Here is an 18390-nt window from a genome sequence, read left to right as displayed (position 1 = left end):
AAAAGCAAAAAACAAAAAAAACCATGCAGAGAAATTTAAGTGCAGAATAGGGAAGCTTAGAGAGTTTCCGCTGTGCCTCAGTCGTAATGAACCCAACTGGTATCCATGAGGATGCAGGTTCAATCCCTGGCTTTGCTCTGTGGGTTAAGGATCTGGCATTGCCATGAGCTGTGGTGTAGGTCGAAGATGTGGCTCAGATCCCAAATTGCTGTGGCTGTGGTGTAGGCCAGCAGCCATAGCTCTGATTCGTCCCCTAACCTGGGAACCTCCATATGCCGTGGGTGCAGGCCTAAAAAGACAAAAAAAATGTCTCTCTCTCTCCATATACATACATATATGTGTGTGTGTGTGTGTGTGTGTACGTATATATATATGTATATACATATGTATATGTATATACGTACACACACACACACACACATATATATATATATTCTAACTGCAAGTGCTAAAGGAATACATTCTCTTGTAAAATTTTCAGAAATTTTAAAGGTCAGACAGAAATCCTATTGGTGAGCAAAAGCCAGACCCAGTCCCTGCCCTTTTCCAGATGTCACCATTGATACTATTTTGCTGTATAGCATATCAAATCTGTTTCTCTGTGTTCAGGCATGTATGAATACTCTTAAGAAATGTATAGTTTGGAGAGTTCCCTGGTGGCCTGCTAGTTAGGATTTTACAGTTTCACCACTGGGGCCTGGGTTCAATCCCTGGTCTTTGAACTGAGATTCCATATTAAGCCGCCATATGCCATGGCCAAACAAATTAATCCATTAAGTAAAATAATAATTTAATAGATTAATATTTAATAAATTTATTCAGTAAATTAAAGTGTATTGTTTTTATGTTCACAATTTTTTTTTCTTTTTAGGACTGCACCCATGACATATGGAGGTTCCTAGGCTAGGGGTCTAATCAGAGCTGTGGCTGCTGGCCTACACCACAGCCACAGCAACTCGGGATCTGAGCTGCGTGTGCAACCTACACCACAGCACATGGCAACACCAGATCCTTAACCCACTGAGCGAGGCCAGGGATCAAACCCGAAACCTCGTGACTCCTAGTCAGATTCGTTTCCGCTGAGCCACAACGGGAACTGCATATGTTCTTAGTCATCAACCTGTTGGTGACCAATTTTGCTAAATTTAGTGACCACCTATATATTTCCAAACTTCTCTAGTTATTTCATTTCTCTCCTTCCCTTCACAGACAAGCTTCTTAAGAGTTACCTCTAGTTGTTCTCTTTGCTTCCTTACCTCACATTGTCTCTTTAGAACTATCAGGTTAGACGTCTGTCTTCCCCTACTTTATGAAATTTTACCTCCATATTGCTAACTCAGAGGTCCATTCTCTGTTTTAGCTCTCTTACCTTTCAGCAGCATTTTAATACATTTGAGTATACCTTTTTTTTTTTTTTTTTTTTTAGTTTTTTTAGGGCCTCACCCATGGCATATGGAGGTTCCCAGGCTAGGGGTCTAATCAGAGCTGTAGCTGCCAGCCTACACCACAGCCACAGCAAGAGCAACATGGGATCTGAGCTGTGTCTGTGACCTACACCACAGCTCATGGCAACACTGGATCCTTAACCCACTGAGCGAGGCCAGGGATTGAACCCGCGTCCTCCTGGATGCTAGTCAGATTCGATAACCACTGTGCCATGACGGGAACTCCTCCTTGAGTATACTTTCGAAACATTTTTTTCTCCTGCCCTCAGTCACATAACTTATAAACTACAGGTCTTATACCTTCCTTCTTGGCTGCTCTTTCTAGACTCCCTTTATCAACTTTTCCTCCTCTGCCCAGTGTCTAAGTGGGATTCCTTATGCCCAGCCTGTGGCCCCCTTCTCTTCTCCATAAACTCACTAGGTGATCTCATCTACTCCAGAATTTAAAATGGCATGTTTGTACTGGTAGTTCTCAGGTGTCAAACTCTGAATTTCAGACTTGATTATCCAACTGCCTGTTTCCCTCACCATATTGATGTCTGTTAAGTATGTCTCAAACCAAAGTATAGTCAAAACCAAACTGTTTATGTTACCTCATACCCCTCTACTGCCGTAGCCTTTGACATCTGAGTAAACAGTAACATTGGGACACTAGCAGCCCCAGTTTGTCAAGCCACAAACATGGAATTCCGTAAGTTGATTCCTTACTTTCCTTTACTTTCTGTATCAAATTTGTAAAAAAGTACTGTTAGGACTGTGTCCATATAGATCCCGAATTAGTGCACTTTGTTTTCTCTCCTCTGCTATTACCCGATTCAAGATACTATCTCTTTCCTTTGTTTTTTTTTTCTTTAGGCCATCCTGCAGCATATGGAGTTCCCAGGCCAGTGATCAGATCCAAGCTGCTGCTATGGCAGCACCGGATCCTTCAACCCACTGTGCCAGGCTAGGAACTGAACCTGGATCCTGGCAGTGCAAAGATGCCACCAATCCCATTGCACCATAGCGGGAACTCCATCCATGTCTTCTTTAATTGAGATATAATTCACCCTTTTAAAGTGTTACTCTAGTGGAAACATTGTACTGTTTTCTGAAGCAATTGCATCATTTTATATATCCACCAGCAATGTGCGATGGTCCCTATTTTTCCACATTCTCTGATTATACCCAATATAGGGGATGTGAACTGGTAGTATATTATGGTTTTGATTTTCATTTCCCTAATAACTAAATGATGTTGAGCATCTTTTCATGTGCTTCTTGGCTATTTACATATCTTTTTTGGAGAACTGTTTAGTCACATCCTTTGCCCATTTCTATTTTTTTTTTTTTCTTTGTTAGCTGCACCCAAAGCATATGGAAATTCCCAGGCCAGGGATTGAATCTGAGCTGCAATTGCAACCTACACCACACTTCTGGATCCTTAAACCACTGCACTGGGCCAGGGAGCAAACCCATGGTGCCTCAGAGGCAATGCTGGGTCTTTAACCCACTGTGCCACAGCAGGAACTCTTTCTGCCTATTTTTATTTAGTTTATTTATTTATTTATTTATTTATTTATTGTCTTTTGTCTTTTTGTTGTTGTTGTTGTTGTTGTTGTTGCTATTTCTTGGGCCGCTCCCGCGGCATATGGAGGTTCCCAGGTTAGGGGTTGAATCGGAGCTGTAGCCACCGGCCTACGCCAGAGCCACAGCAACGCGGGATCCGAGCCGCATCTGCAACCTACACCACAGCTCACGGCAACGCCGGATCGTTAACCCACTGAGCAAGGGCAGGGACCGAACCCGCAACCTCATGGTTCCTAGTCGGATTCGTTAACCACTGCGCCACGACGGGAACTCCTATTTAGTTTATTTTTAAGGCCACATCCTCGGCATATGGAAGTTCCCAGGTGAGGGGTCAAATTGAAGCTGTAGTTGCCTGCCTGCACCACAGCCCACACCAGATCCGAGGTGCATCTGTGACCTACACCACAACTCATGGCAATGCAGAATCCTTAACCTGCTGAGTAGGGCCAGAGATCCAATCCCCCTCTTGGGTACTAGTCCCGTTTATAACTGCTGAGCCACAGTAGGAACTTGGGGAGATTTTTACCATATAGAAAGAAGCTGCTATTCATCGTAATGTTTTCCAGCAGCTTATGTGTGTTTTAGACACTCTTGCCTTCAGCTAGCAATTCTTAACCATTGTTGCACAGAAGCATACATAATTTCTTTTTTGTTTTTTTGCTTTTTAGGGCTGTACCTGTGGCATATGGAAGTTCCCAGGCTAATCAGAGCTGCAGCTGCCTTCCTACACCACAGCAGTGCCAGATCCAAGCCACGTCTGCAGTCTATACCACGCTCACGGCAACACCTGATGCTTAACCACTAAGAGAGGCCAGGGATCAAACCTGTATCCTCATGAATACTAGTTGGGTTTGCTACTGCTGCGCCACAGTGGGAACAGCATACATAATAACAACTTTATTACTAACCTGTTGCCTTAAGAGCAGTCAGTCAGGCAGGGTTTGGGTTTAGCTCTTAACCTATACCTGTTTATTTTTCTGGAAGTCTAAGCATTATGCAGATGAATAAGTAATGTTATTGAAATAATATAGGCTATAACTTTGATACTAATTAGTAGCAGATTTTTTTTTTTTTTTTTTAATCTTTTTGCTTTTTAGGACCGCACACATAGAGCATGGAGGTTCCCAGGCTAGGGGTCGAATCAGAGCTGTAGCTGCCTGCCAATGCCATAGCCACAGCAACTCGGGATCCAAGCCTCGTCTTTGACCAACACCACAGCTCACGGCAACGCTGGATCCTTAACCCACTGAGCAAGGTCAGGGATTGAACCCTCATCTTCATGGATGCTAGTAGAGTTCGTTAACCACTGAGACATGGTGGGAACTCCAGTAACAGATCATTTTTAACACATCTTATTGCCTCTAAGGTATAGGTTAGTAGTGAAATGGAAAGCTAGTGTATATGTAGGAAAAGATAGAAGATCTTGAGACCTGAAGAGATGATGAATAGGACATTGGGTCAGGTCTGACCAGGAAAGATATTTGTCTTTTTTTTTTTTTTAAACTTATAAAATGTTTTTGGAACGTTTCCGTTGTGGCGCAGTGGAAACAAATCCGACTAGGAACCATGAGATTGCCGGTTTGATCCCTGGCCTTCATCAGTGGGTTAAGGATCCGGCGTTGCCGTGAGCTGTGGTGTAGACCAGCAGCTGTAGCTCTGATTCAACCCCTAGCCTGGGAACTTCCATGTGCCACGAGTTTGGCCCTAAAGCAAAAAAAAAAAAAAAGTTTTTGTCTAGTGAGTACTGTTTTGTTTTTTTGTCTTTTTGCCTTTTTGCTTTTTCTAGGGCCGCTCCTGCGGCATATGGAGGTTCCCAGGCTAGGGGTCGAATTGGAGCTGTAGCCACCGGCCTACGCCAGAGCCACAGCAACTCGGGATCTGAGCCTCATCTGCAACCTACACCACAGCTCACGGCAACGCCAGATCCTCAACCCACTGAGCAAGGTCAGAGATCAAACCCGCAACCTCATGGTTCCTAGTCAGATGCCTTAACCACTGAGCCACAATAGGATCTCCATGTTCTTTAATGGTTTTATTTTAATAAATAAAACCATTATATACACACTATATACCTTGATAGATGTAAGGTTAAATTGGCTCAGGAACATCATTAACCTTAGTGAAAGAAGAAAATTGCAGCCTAATTATTATTTACTTTGGGATCACTTTTTAAAGCACATTTAAAGGCTAAACTTGTCATCTGATGACATTTTGTTAAGGAGAAGTAGTGAAATGTCATAGGTGAAACAAAATGTTTGGTTCTATATAAAATGCATATTCTATTCTTTCACATTCCTTTATTTTCCTTACAGGGTTTCAAACAAAATCAAAAAGAAGGAAGATGCTCACATTTCAATTAAGGAGTAAGTCTCCCATCATTATAACAGTGAATCTAAACTTTTGTATAAATTTTATAGTTTGTGGAAAGTACTTGTTTAAAAATTGAAATATTGAAAAGATGAAAAGTTAATGTAAAGCAATATTAAAGATACTTTGATACCAAAACTGTTTGAAAAAATGTTGGTCTCTATCCTCTCTAGAATTCTCAGGATGTCAGAGTATCATCTCAGCAAATACTTGGTTTGTGGTGTGGAAAGGAAAATATACCTCTGCAATTAAGAGACCCTTAGAATCAGAAATGAAACTTTGTATCACAAAGGCAGATAGTCAGACTTGCTTTTTGACTTGTGATGTAGTATGAAATACACTATATTACCTATGAAGTGTTCTGGTCAAAAAGTTTAACTGGAATTTAAACAGACCTTTAAGATCTGCTTTTCCCTTTATCGGAAGTACTGGGTATAGAGCAACAAGTTAAATGACACAGCAAAATAAATGATCAGAACATGGAATGTTGTAGAAGATAACTGGCTACCTTTCTTCGAAAAGTCAGTGTCATGAAAGGAAAAATGGTGTGAAGTGGGTAAATATTCCACATTAAAAGTGACAAGAGATATAAGAGCCAGGGTGTTCCCATCGTGGCTCAGCAGAAACAAATCTGACTAGCATCCATGAGGAAACAGGTTCAATCTCTGACCTCACTCAGTGGGTTAAAGATCAAGCTGTGGTATAGGTCACAGACGTGGCTCAGATCCTGCATTGCTGTGGCTGTGGTGTAGGCCAACAGCTACAGATCTGATTTGACCCCTAGCCTGGGAACCTCCATATGCTGCAGGTGTGGCCCTAAAAAGACGAAAAAAAAGAGAGAGATAACAGCGAAATGCAATGTGGCATCCTTGATTGGACCCTAGTTTTGACAAGCCAGTTATAAGAGACTTGGGGGTTGGGGAAATTTTGGACTGGATTTTAAATGATACTAGATAATTGTTGCTGATTTATGAGTTGTGGTAATGGTTTTGTAGTTTCTAGAAGAATGTCTTTAAAAATTTGCTCACTAAGGTATTTAGAAGTGAAATGTTAGTGTGTCTCTGATACATTTTTTAATGGCTTAGCAAAATGTATATATGTTTGTGCATGAAGCATGTATGTCTATTACTGAATCTAAGTGTGTTTTTATGGATGTTTACTGTATTTTTTCTGTTTTTTGTATGTTAAGTATTTTTAAACTAAATTAGTAAAAGCTGTGCGTCTATTATTCCCTTTTCACATATTATTTCACACTTTTGGTCCATATTCATGTATGTTTTGATGTTTGTCATCAGTAATTTTTTTATGTGTGTATATCCCCACTTAACATAGTCTTGTGTTTTTGTTTTTGTTTTTTTGCTTTTTAGGGCCGCATTTTTGGCATGTGGAAATACGAAGGCTAGGGGTTGAATTGGAGCTACAACTGCCAGCCTACACCAGAGCCACAGAAACAGCAGATCCGAGCCATGTTTGCGACCTACACCACAGCTCACAGGCCAATGCCAGATCCTTAACCCACTGATTGGGGCCAGGGATTGAAACTGCACCATCATGGATACTAGTCTCTTTTGTTTCCGCTGAGCCACAACGGGAACTCCAACATCACATTTTTAATGTTTTTACGTATTCTCTCAGATTGTTTGCCTGTGTGTCATGTCACTGTTCCTTTAGTTCAGTAACTTTTTTATTTATTTATTTTTGGCTGCCCCATGGCCTATGACGTTGCCGAGCCAGGGATCAAATCCGAGCCACAGTTGCAACCTGCTGCAGCAACACTGGATCCTTTAACGCCCTGTGCCAGGCTAGTGATTGAACCTGTATCCTGCTGCTCCAAAGATGCCACCAGTCTTTGTTGCGTCAAAGCTGGAACTCCACTTCAGTAGCTTTTAACATTAGTAAATGTGTTCTTATATTTAGTACTAGATTGTATTCTGTCATTGCTTTAAGGTAGTTTTCTGTGTTGTGACTCTGGCAAAAGATCGTAGACACTATTCTTGGTAGATGTTTCCATGTTGCCTGAAAAGCAAATTTTGAGAAACATCTTTTTGAATTTCAAAATTGATGCATTCCTGGGAGGGATATTTTTAAAATTATATAAATCATCATATTTAAAAGTGTAGTTACCTGTATTTCATTCCTTGACTAAAGTCATTTTTTAGGCTGTGCCTGAGGCATGTTAAAGTTCCTGGGCCAAGGATTCAACCTGAGCCACTGCAATGACACTGGATTCTAAACCTGCTACGCCACAAGGGAACTCCTGAGTGAAGTCATTTCTTTTTTCTTTTCTTCTTTTTAGGGCCTCACTAGTGGCATATGGAAGTTCCCAGGCTAGGAGTCAAATCAAAGCTGTAGCTGCCAACCTTCACCACAGCCACAGCAACACCGGATCTGAGCCACGTCTTCGACAGCAACTGTGGATCCTTAACCCACTGAGCGAGGCCAGGGATCGAACCCGCATCTTCATGGACACAAATCAGATTTATTTTTGCTGAGCCACAATGGGAATTCCCTAAAGTCATTTTTATTCAGTTGGAGTTCTTCAGCTAGGTTAATTCAGCTAAGCATAAAATGATGAATAGAAAATTAGGCAGGGGATGAATTGGGTTCAGATGTTTCAGGCAGAAAATGTACAAAGGTAGAAGCATTAGGGCAGTGTGTTTCAAGGCCAAAGGTAGCCCAAATGTCATATATCCCTGTTCCTAATGCCACTCAGCCTTATGCGTACCTCCATCTATGGAAGCTGCCTCTTTATTTTTTTTTATTTTATTTTTTTTTTCGGTATATATATATATATATATATATATATATATATATATATATTTTTATTTTCCCACTGTACAGCAAGGGGGTCAGGTTATCCTTACATGTATACATTGCAATTACAGTTTTTTCCCCCACCATTTCTTCTGTTGCAACATGAGTATCTAGACATAGTTCTCAATGCTATTCAGCAGGATCTCCTTGTAAATCTATTCTAGGTTGTGTCTGATAAGCCCAAGCTCCCGATCCCTCCCACTCCCTCCCCCTCCCATCAGGCAACCACAAGTCTCCTCCAAGTCCATGATTTTCTTTTCTGAGGAGGTGTTCATTTGTGCTGGATATTAGATTCCAGTTATAAGTGATATCATATGGTATTTGCCTTTGTCTTTCTGGTTCATTTCACTCAGTATGAGATTCTCTAGTTCCATCCATGTTGCTGCAAATGGCATTATGTCATTCTTTTTTATGGCTGAGTAGTATTCCATTGTGTATATATACCACATCTTCCGAATCCAATCATCTGTCGATGGACATTTGGGTTGTTTCCATGTCCTGGCTATTGTGAATAGTGCTGCAATGAACATGTGGGTGCATGTGTCTCTTTTAAGTAGAGCTTTGTCCGGATAGATGCCCAACAGTGGGATTGCAGGGTCATATGGAAGTTCTATGTATAGATTTCTGAGGTATCTCTAAACTGTTCTCCATAGTGGCTGTACCAGTTTACATTCCCACCAGCAGTGCAGGAGGGTTCCCTTTTCTCCACAGCCCCTCCAACACTTGTTATTTGTGGATTTATTAATGATGGCCATTCTGACTGGTGTGAGGTGGTATCTCATGGTAGTTTTGATTTGCATTTCTCTTATAATCAGCGATGTTGAGCATTTTTTCATGTGTTTGTTGGCCATATGTATATCTTCTTTGGAGAAATGTCTGTTCAGGTCTTTTGCCCATTTTTCCATTGATTGATTGGTTTTTTTGCTGTTGAGTTGTATAAGTTGCTTATATATTCTAGACATTAAGCCCTTGTTAGTTGCATCATTTGAAACTATTTTCTCCCATTCTGGAAGTTGTCTTTTTGTTTTCTTTTGGGTTTCCTTTGCTGTGCAAAAGCTTTTCAGTTTGATGAGGTCCCATGGGTTTATTTTTGCTCTAATTTCTATTGCTTTGGGAGACTGACCTGAGAAAATATTCATGATGTTGATGTCAGAGAGTGTTTTGCCTATGTTTTCTTCTAGGAGTTTGATGGTGTCCTGTCGTATATTTAAGTCTTTCAGCCATTTGGAGTTTATTTTTGTGCATGGTGTGAGGGTGTGTTCTAGTTTCATTGCTTTGCATGCAGCTGTCCAGGTTTCCCAGCAATGCTTGCTGAATAGACTTTCCTTTTCCCATTTTATGTTCTTGCCTCCCTTGTCAAAGATTAATTGACCATAGGTGTCAGGGTTAATTTCCGGATTCTCTATTCTGTTCCATTGGTCTGTCTGTCTGTTTTGGTACCAGTACCACACTGTTTTAATGACTGTGGCTTTGTAGTATTTCTTGAAGTCTGGGAAAGTTATGCCTCCTGCTTGGTTTTTGTTTCTCAGGATTGCTTTGGCGATTCTGGGTCTTTTGTTGTTCCATATAAATGTTTGGATTGTTTGTTCTAGTTCTGTGAAAAATGTCCTGGGTAATTTGATAGGGATTGCATTGAATCTGTAGATTGCTTTGGGTAGTATGGCCATTTTCACAATATTGATTTTTCCAATCCAGGAACATGGAATATCTTTCCATTTCTTTACATCTTCTTTGATTTCTTTGATTAAAGTTTTGTAGTTCTCGGCATATAGGTCCTTTACCTCTTTGGTCAGGTGTATTCCGAGGTATTTGATTTTGTGAGGTACAATTTTAAAAGGTATCGTATTTTTGTATTCTTTTCTAATGTTTCATTGCTGGTATACAGAAATGCAACTGACTTCTGAATGTTCATCTTATATCCTGCCACTTTGCTGAATTTATTAATCAGTTCAAGGAGTTTTGGGGTTGAGTCCTTAGGGTTTTCTAGGTATAGTATCATGTCATCTGCATACAGTGACAGTTTGATCTCTTCTCTTCCTATATGGATGCCTTTTATTTCTTTTGTTTGTCTAATTGCTGTGGCTAAGACTTCCAAAACGATGTTGAAGAGCAGTGGTGAGAGTGGGCATCCCTGTCTTGTTCCAGATTTGAGTAAGAAGGCTTTCAGTTTTTCCCCATTGAGTATTATATTTGCTGTGGGTTTATCATAAATGGCTTTGATGATATTCAGGAATGTTCCCTCTGTACCCACTTTGGCGAGGGTCTTGATCATGAATGGATGTTGGACTTTGTCAAATGGAAGCTGCCTCTTTGAATCTGTTCTCTGCTTGTTTCTATTACATAGCTTTTCACAGTATGTTTATTGTTTATATATCTTTCTTTCCTCTGTCATTAGAGACAAGGTACTACATCTCTTTCTTCGTCTTGTCTACAGTATCTGGCTTGGTTTTTTTGAAGTCTTAGATGAGCTTAGTACATAGACTAGAAGGAATGTCAAAGAAGAGAGAAAATGGTAAATGGAGGAAAGATTTTAGAGTTGTTTATAGACCAAATCTTTCACACATCATGAAAAGTTAGGCATCAGTTCTAGTTCTTACCAGAACACTATTCTTTATAAAGAACCTGCGTTAGGTGAATGCTTTTGAAAGTTGAATTACTTGTAATGATGTTTGATCTACAGTTATTTTTAGACAATGTTTCCTTAAATATTGAATAATGAGGCAGCTTCCTCAAGTACAGAAAATAGCAAAGTCACCACAAACTCAATGTCTAGAGTAATCCAAATACTAAAGTCAAAACAGCTTGTTTTCTGACTTTCACTGTAGTAATTGTCCTTGCGGTTGTTAGGAATCACAGGTGGAAAATTCCATGGTCTGTACTTACATTTAGAAGAGAGGTAAATGGAGTTCCCACCATGGCACAGCAGAAACGAATCTGACTAGGAACCATGAGGTTGCAGGTTTGATCCCTGCCCTGCTCAGTGGGTTAAGGATCTGGCATTGCTGTGGCTGTGGTGTAGGCTGGCAGCTGTAGCTCTGATTGGACCCCTAGCCTGGGAACCTCCATGTGCCACGGGTGTGCCCTAAAAAGCAAGAAAAAAAAAAAAAAAAGAGGTAAATAGAAGGTCAGATGCATAATCGAAGCCTTCATCAAAGGATCAGTCAGAAGTTTCTTTATCTCAGTCATGTTGTAAATTAGGGTTTTCTGCATGGTTGTCATTAATAGAAATAAATTAGAGTTAATGGTTCTTAATAGTTATGAACTATTATTTAAATAAAATATTTAATATTTAAACTATTTAATTTTAATTAAACTATTTGTTAAACTATTAAATAGTTATGCACCATGAATGTGTTGTTAATGGAAAAAGTGAATTCAATTCAGAAATCAAATTCTGAAATGTTAACTAGTTACTCCTGCTTCTGTAGAAATCCATGTTTATATACAGCAGTCAGTAGAAGACATTCAGTATTGTAATTTCACTAAATATTTGGCGTTTGTTATTTTTATGTGTGAATTGTTGCCTTTCAAAAGAGTTCACGAACATTTTTTACACAGCCCTCATTTTTTTCCCATTACTTTTCTTCCTTCCCGCCTCCCTCCCTTCCATATTTTACTTTTTAGAGATGCACCTGTGACATTGGAAGTTCCCAGGCCGAGGGGTCAAATTGGAGCTGCAGCTGCCAGCCTACACCACAGCTCACGGCAACGCTGGATCCTTAACCCACTGAGCAAGGCCAGGGAGCGAACCCTCCTCTCCATGGATTTTAGTTGGGTTCATTACCACTGAGCCACAGTGGGAACTTCCTTCCATTACTTGTTCGGAGATATAATTTATATACAATAAACAAATAGATTTTTTTTTTAATTTTTTTGTTTTTTCTAGGGCCATACCTGTGACATATGGAGGTTCCCAGGCTAGGGGTCTAATCGGATCTGTAGCCACTGGCCTACACCAGATCACAGCAACACTGGATCCTTCACCCACTGAGCAAGGCCAGGGATCGAACCTGCAACCTCACGGTTCCTGGTTGGATTCATTAACCACTGAGGCATGACGGGAACTCCAAAATAAATAGATTTAAAGTGAAGAGTTTGATGAGTTTTGAGACGGTATACCATTGTTATTATCTCAAGATGTCCTGCATTTTCCTTAATCCAGGAAGTTTCTTTGTAACGCTTTCTAGTCATTTACCACACTTAACTATCCTGGCTATCACCATTCTGACTTCTCTAAGCAAAGATGAGTTTTACTTATTTTAGAGCTTCATATATAATGGAATCATGTAGTGTCTACTCTTTTGCACAGGATTGTTTCAAGTTACTATTTCTTGTGGGTTGAACTATTGTCCTGAGATTATATATGTAACATTTTTTATTTTTATTTTTTTTTAGGGCCACACCTGTGGCATATGGCAGTTCCCAGGCTAGGGGTCAGTTGGAGCTGTAGCTGCCAGCCTGCATCACAGCCACAGCAACGTGGGATCTGAGCTATGTCTGCAACCTACACCACAGCTCATGGCAGTGCCTGATCCCTAACCCACTGAGCGAGGCCAAGGATCGAACCCGAAACCTCATGGTTCCTAGTCAGATTTGTTTCTCCTGAGCCACGACGGGAACTCCTATTCCTCCTATATTTAAAGAAAGATTTTATCATTTTCTTCTTGAATACTTGGTTGGATGGGACAATGCATTGCATCACCTTTTCCATTTTGGAACAATTAATTTTCACTTGTTGAATGATTTCTAAAAGATTATTAATCTGTTGTGATGGTTAAAACAAATTGCGATGGTTAAAACAGTGATATTTCTGTCTCTCAGGTCCACAAGGTTAATATGTCAAAATTTGGGGTAATTGATATATATTTTTCTACATGGCAATAGTAGATATGTTTGTTTTTTCTTTTTAGGGCCACACCTTCGGCATATGGAAGTTCTCAGGCTAGGGGTCAGATCAGAGCTGCAGCTGCCACCATACACCACAGCCATAGCAACACAGGTTCTGAACCATATCTGCCATCTGTGCTGCACCTGGCGGCAATGCATGATTGTTAACCTACTGAGTGAAGCCAGGGATCAAACCTGTGTCCTCATAGATACTAGTTAGGTTCTTAACCCACTGAGCCACTACAGAAACTCCTGGCAATAATAAATCTATTTTGGGCTCTTTCGGTTCCATAGAATTATTTTTGTGAATTATTGGTTAGTTTCATATATTGGGCCTCAGTATCTAAACAGTTCTGTAGATCATCTTACGTAGATAATAATATCCTCATTCTTTATCTAATTGTTAGAGTAGCTACTTATTACAATTTATTTCAGATTTCTTTCTCCATTTTTACTCATGTTTATAAATAAGAGTTCTAAAATAGTTTGAATCAGTTTTTGGTTTTGGTTTTTTGGGTTTTTTTGCTTTTTAGGGCCGCACCCATGGCATATAGAGTTTCCTAGGCTAGGGGTTGAATTGGAGCTGTAGCTGCTGGCCCACGCCACAGCCACAGCAACATCAGATCCAAGCCATGTCTACGACCTATATCCACGGCTTACGGCAACACTGGAGCCTTAACCCACTGCGCAAGGCCACGGATCGAACCTATAACCTCATGGTTCCTCATCGGATTTGTTTCCACTGAGCCATGAAGGGAACTCCTGAATCGGTTTTTGAGCACTATTCACTTTATTCTTTTAATTCTCTTTTGTGTTTTTTGAAACTACGTTGTTTCTTGATATGTATAGCAATCTGATAGGAAAATATATTTAATATAGAATTGTGTGTGTTGTGCTACTTGCCATTGGTATAAAATATACTTTTACATACATGTAGGTATGTGCATTGATTATCCTCTCAGGACGATACTCAGGTTACCTCTGAGGAGGGACTAGAAGACACAGGGATGTGAGGGAAACTTCCCAGTGTACTCTTTTGTATTTTTTTCTATTTTTGTGCTATGTACATTTACTGACAATAAAAATAGTATGTAATTAGGATAAACTTGGTAAGATATTATCTTACTCCGTTAAACTTTTTTAATTTTTCACTTTTATAGGTAAATCATACGGTGTTCTGTAATAGGTAAGTAGTTTTTTTCTCAGTGTTCCTTGGAGAACACTTCATATCAGTATGTAAAACTGTCTTGTTTTAAACAGTCGCAAGATACTCTTTTTTTTTCTTTTTTGGTCACCCTGTGGCATACGGAATTCCCTGGCCACATATGTTCCAAGTTGCAGTTGTGGCAACTCGGATCCTTTAATCCAGTGTGCCAGGTTGGGAATTGAACTTGCAGTCTGGCGCTGCAGAGACGCAACAGCGGGAACTCCGATATTCTTATGTATAGATGTGTACCATACTTACTTGAGTTCTTACAGATGGAAGTTTAGATTACTTAACAGTTGTTTGCTATAGTCAGTATTCTTTTACATAATTCTTTTTATAGACATGTGAATACATCTTTTAAGATTACATAAAGAGAAGTTCCTGTTGTGGTGTAGCAAAAACGAATCTGACTAGTATCCATGAGGATACGGGTTCAGTCCCTGGCCTCGATCAGTAGGTTAAGGATCTGATGTTGCTGTAAGCTATGGCATAGGTCGCAGATGTTTCTCAGATCCCATGTGGCTGTGACTGTGGCATAGACTAGCATCTGCAACTCTCACTTGACTCCCAGCCTGGGAACCTCTGTATGCCACAGATGCAGCCCTAAACAGCAAAGAATAAATAAAAATAAAAGAATTCCTGAATTGAAGAGGACATACATTTATTTATTTATTTATTTTTTGGTCTTTTGTCTTTCATAGGGCCGCACCCATGACATATGGAGGTTCCCAGGCTAGGGGTCTAATCGGAGCTGTTGCTGCGGGCCTACACCAGAGAAACAGCAACACCAGATCTGAGCCGTTTCTGCAACTTATACCGCAGTTCACAGCAACGCAGGAGCCTTAACGCACTGAGGCCAGGATCAAACCTGCAATCTTATGGTTCCTAGTCGAATTCATTTCCACTGCACCACAACAGGAACTCCCACATTTATAATTTTAAAAGAGTTTGCCAAATTGTTCTCAGTAGAGATTGTATTAATTTGTATTCCCACCAACATTGTTTGAGAGTTGCTGTTTCCTATAGTTTAGCCAATAAGTTTTCAGGCCTTTGGATCGTTGTCTGTCTAGTAGTTGGAGATTATTACTGAATTGTATTTATAATTTATCTTATTATTGTGAAGTTCAGCAACTTTTCATGTGTTTAAGAGCTATGTATCTTTTATTTTCTGAAAACTTTATGGTTATCTTTGCCCACTTTTCAACAGGGATGTATGTTTTTCCTTATTTGCAAGAGTTCTTTGTGATATGATTTCACTTTTCAAAATAGCCCCAAGCATTGTTCTGTAGTGATAACCAGTGTTCCCAAGTGCAAGAAGACTGTGATGTGCCTAAAGGGAAAATATATGTGTTAGATGTGTTGGGGCATGAGTTGCAGTGTTCTTGGCTGAGAGTTCAATTGTAATGACTCAGCGATATATGAAATGATGTGTCGTTCAACAGAAGCACACAAAACAGGGTTATATGTTGATCAATTGATAATGTGACCAGAGGCTTGCAGGAACCTAGCTCTGTTATTTCTTCGAGGAGCAGTGGCTCAGTATTCACAATTTCATTGTTTGTGGTGACTTTTAAAAACATAACTGTCATGAGGAGTTCCCATCGTGGCACAGTGGTTAACGAATCCGACTAGGAACCATGAGGTTGCGGGTTCGGTCCCTCCCCTTGCTCAGTGGGTTAAGGATCCGGCATTGCCATGAGCTGTGGTGTAGGTCGCAGATGCGGCTCGGATCCTGTGTTGCTGTGGCTCTGGCGTAGGCCGGTGGCTACAGCTCCAATTCGACCCCTAGCCTGGGAACCTCCATATGCCGCAGGAGTGGCTCAAGAGAAAGACAAAAACAAACAAACAAACAAAACCCAAAAAAATGGTAACTGTCATGAATAATGAGAAACAACTCTGTATTTTGAAGTAATATATAGTTTACAGAATAAAGAGATAGTGACAATATCTTTGTTAGCAATTTTAATGAGAATTTAAATATAGCAAACCCGGAATTCCCATTGTGGCACAGTGGAAACGAATCCGACTAGGAACCATGCGCAACTTCATGGTTCCTAGTCGGATTTGTTAACCACTGTGCCATGACGGGAACTCCCAGAAATTCTTTTTTTTTTTTTTTTTTTTTTTTGTCTTTTGTCTTTTTGTCTTTTGTTGTTGTTGTTGCTATTTCTTGGGCCGCTCCCGCGGTATATGGAGGTTCCCAGGCTAGGGGTTGAATCGGAGCTGTAGCCACCGGCCTACGCCAGAGCCACAGCAACGCGGGATCCGAGCCGCGTCTGCAACCTACACCACAGCTCACGGCAACGCCGGATCCTTAACCCACTGAGCAAGGGCAGGGACCGAACCCGCAACCTCATGGTTCCTAGTCGGATTCATTAACCACTGCGCCACAACGGGAACTCCCCAGAAATTCTTTAAAAAATGTTTCCTATTTGTTTATTTAAATGTATATTTTAGGACCATAAATTTTCTTCTAAAAATGTTTCAGTTGTATTCTCTAGAATTCTTATTTTTTAGATGTTCCAAATTTCAAAATTTTGTTTTAACTCCAGAAATATTTAATGTTTTAATTTCTAAATGGTGAAGCTAAATTTCTAGCTTTATTGGCTTGTAGAATTTTTTTTGTATTGTTCTAATTATCATTTTTTAAACACATAGTTTTGATTATTGTTTTTAATGTTTTAAATATTATTAGGACAGATCAAATACCAGAGCTCCTTAAGAATTTTAAAAAATACTCTTACCCATTTATTCCTTCAAGTAAATTTCAAAGTTAATTTGTCTAATTACTTAACTGTCCCATAAAGTTTGAAATTAGTATTACATTGTCTTTTATATTAGCATATTTTTATTCTAGTTGTATTTACTGCGACAAGTGTGTTGCTTTCCATTTTCTCTCCTTTTTATGATTTTATAAGAAAATAGGTTTTTAAATTTCATAATTGTGTTTAGACTTTTTATCTTTCAAATTCAGGTGCAGTTCTCTCCCAAGGAGAATGGTATTTTGATGTGCCCTGGTCGATATGAACAAAAGTTTCATCATTTTCTTCATGAACACTCAGATGGGTGCATGTCATCTTCATTTGCCCCTCGATGCATGTGACTCTTGCTTAAATAACCAGTTAAATGTTTTAAGGGAATAATCAGTTTGAATAACTGAACAGTGGAAATATGAGTAATTAAAAGAAACTCAAGGTCACATACAGTACAGAAAGTGAATCTGTCAAAATTGAGGCTTAGCACATTTGTATATTGTAACTTTCTTAGTCTGTTAAGCTTTTATTAATGCCTTTAAAATAAATGATAATTTTTTTAACATTGACTATCTGAATATTTTTCTTTAGAATGTATATGGTAAGTTGCAGTCTGTCTAAAGAAAAAAACTCTCAAGCTTATTTGGGTAAAAGGGTAGTGTTGTAAAGATAGAGCCGATTGTGAAACAACATTGCTGATAATCCAAGGTGAGGAAACAAAGCCTAGCTGAAGTGGAGTGTCATAGGACTGGACCTGGCCAGTCAGGAACAAAGGCTATGGTCTGGTGCTTAGAGGTCACATTGTCATTCTCTACCTGCACCTCTTCTTGTCTGTCTGCCTCTCCTAGCTTCCGCCATGTCCTCCTCATGCACGCTGCCTAACATGATTGCCTAAGCCATCCTCTCCTCAGCACTACCTTGCAGTTCCACCTACCATCGATTTGACTCTGTGTCTCTCAGTTCAGGTTCTCCAGAGCAGTAAAACATAACAGTTATAGTTGAGTCTAAAGGACTGGTGTCCATGCACCTGAGATTTTTCCTAGTCCATCTAGCTGTGGGGGGAAAATGTTAATATAAGTGCCATTTCTTTCAGAGGTTTTGCATGGGCAAACAGACTGTGCCTTGCACAGACACCCTTATAAGTGCCTGGTAAGTACACTTTACAGAATGGGATGTTCTACGACTTGAGCTTTGTTGTGTAGGGCAAGTAGAGTTTTATTGTTTTTCATGACAGTCAGCTAATATATTTGTTGTCTAAGCATGTGCCAGGTTAAATGTAGTTGTGAAGGTCGCTTATTTGCTTTTTAAGATTTTGGGGGTATTAGTACTTCCCTTAATGCCTGATGCA

At 39.8% G+C, this 18390-nt stretch overlaps 1 protein-coding gene across 9 annotated transcripts in view; it reads left to right on the top strand.

The window, feature by feature from the left end:
• Nucleotides 1-17611, top strand: part of SMN1 (survival of motor neuron 1, telomeric) — a 38593-nt gene extending 20982 nt beyond the window's left edge. For 4 of the 9 annotated variants that reach the window (XM_085001514.1, XM_013984845.2, XM_085001513.1 and 1 more), the window contains 3 exons: nucleotides 5327-5377; nucleotides 14243-14268; nucleotides 17264-17611. In XM_085001514.1, the coding sequence (XP_084857640.1) occupies nucleotides 5327-5374 (48 nt within the window). In that variant the 3' untranslated portion in view covers nucleotides 5375-5377; nucleotides 14243-14268; nucleotides 17264-17611. 9 annotated transcript variants of the gene reach the window in all.
• The last annotated feature ends 779 nt before the right edge of the window (nucleotides 17612-18390 follow it).

This window comes from Sus scrofa, chromosome 16 (genome assembly GCF_054392235.1).
Source record: "Sus scrofa isolate SSC_HxYL_T2T_F1_AM1 chromosome 16, Sscrofa_HxYL_maternal_Yorkshire_Landrace_v2.0, whole genome shotgun sequence".
NCBI lineage: Eukaryota > Metazoa > Chordata > Mammalia > Artiodactyla > Suidae > Sus > Sus scrofa.
Note: the sequence above shows the minus strand (reverse complement) of the source record. Positions and strands in the feature narration are given on the sequence as shown.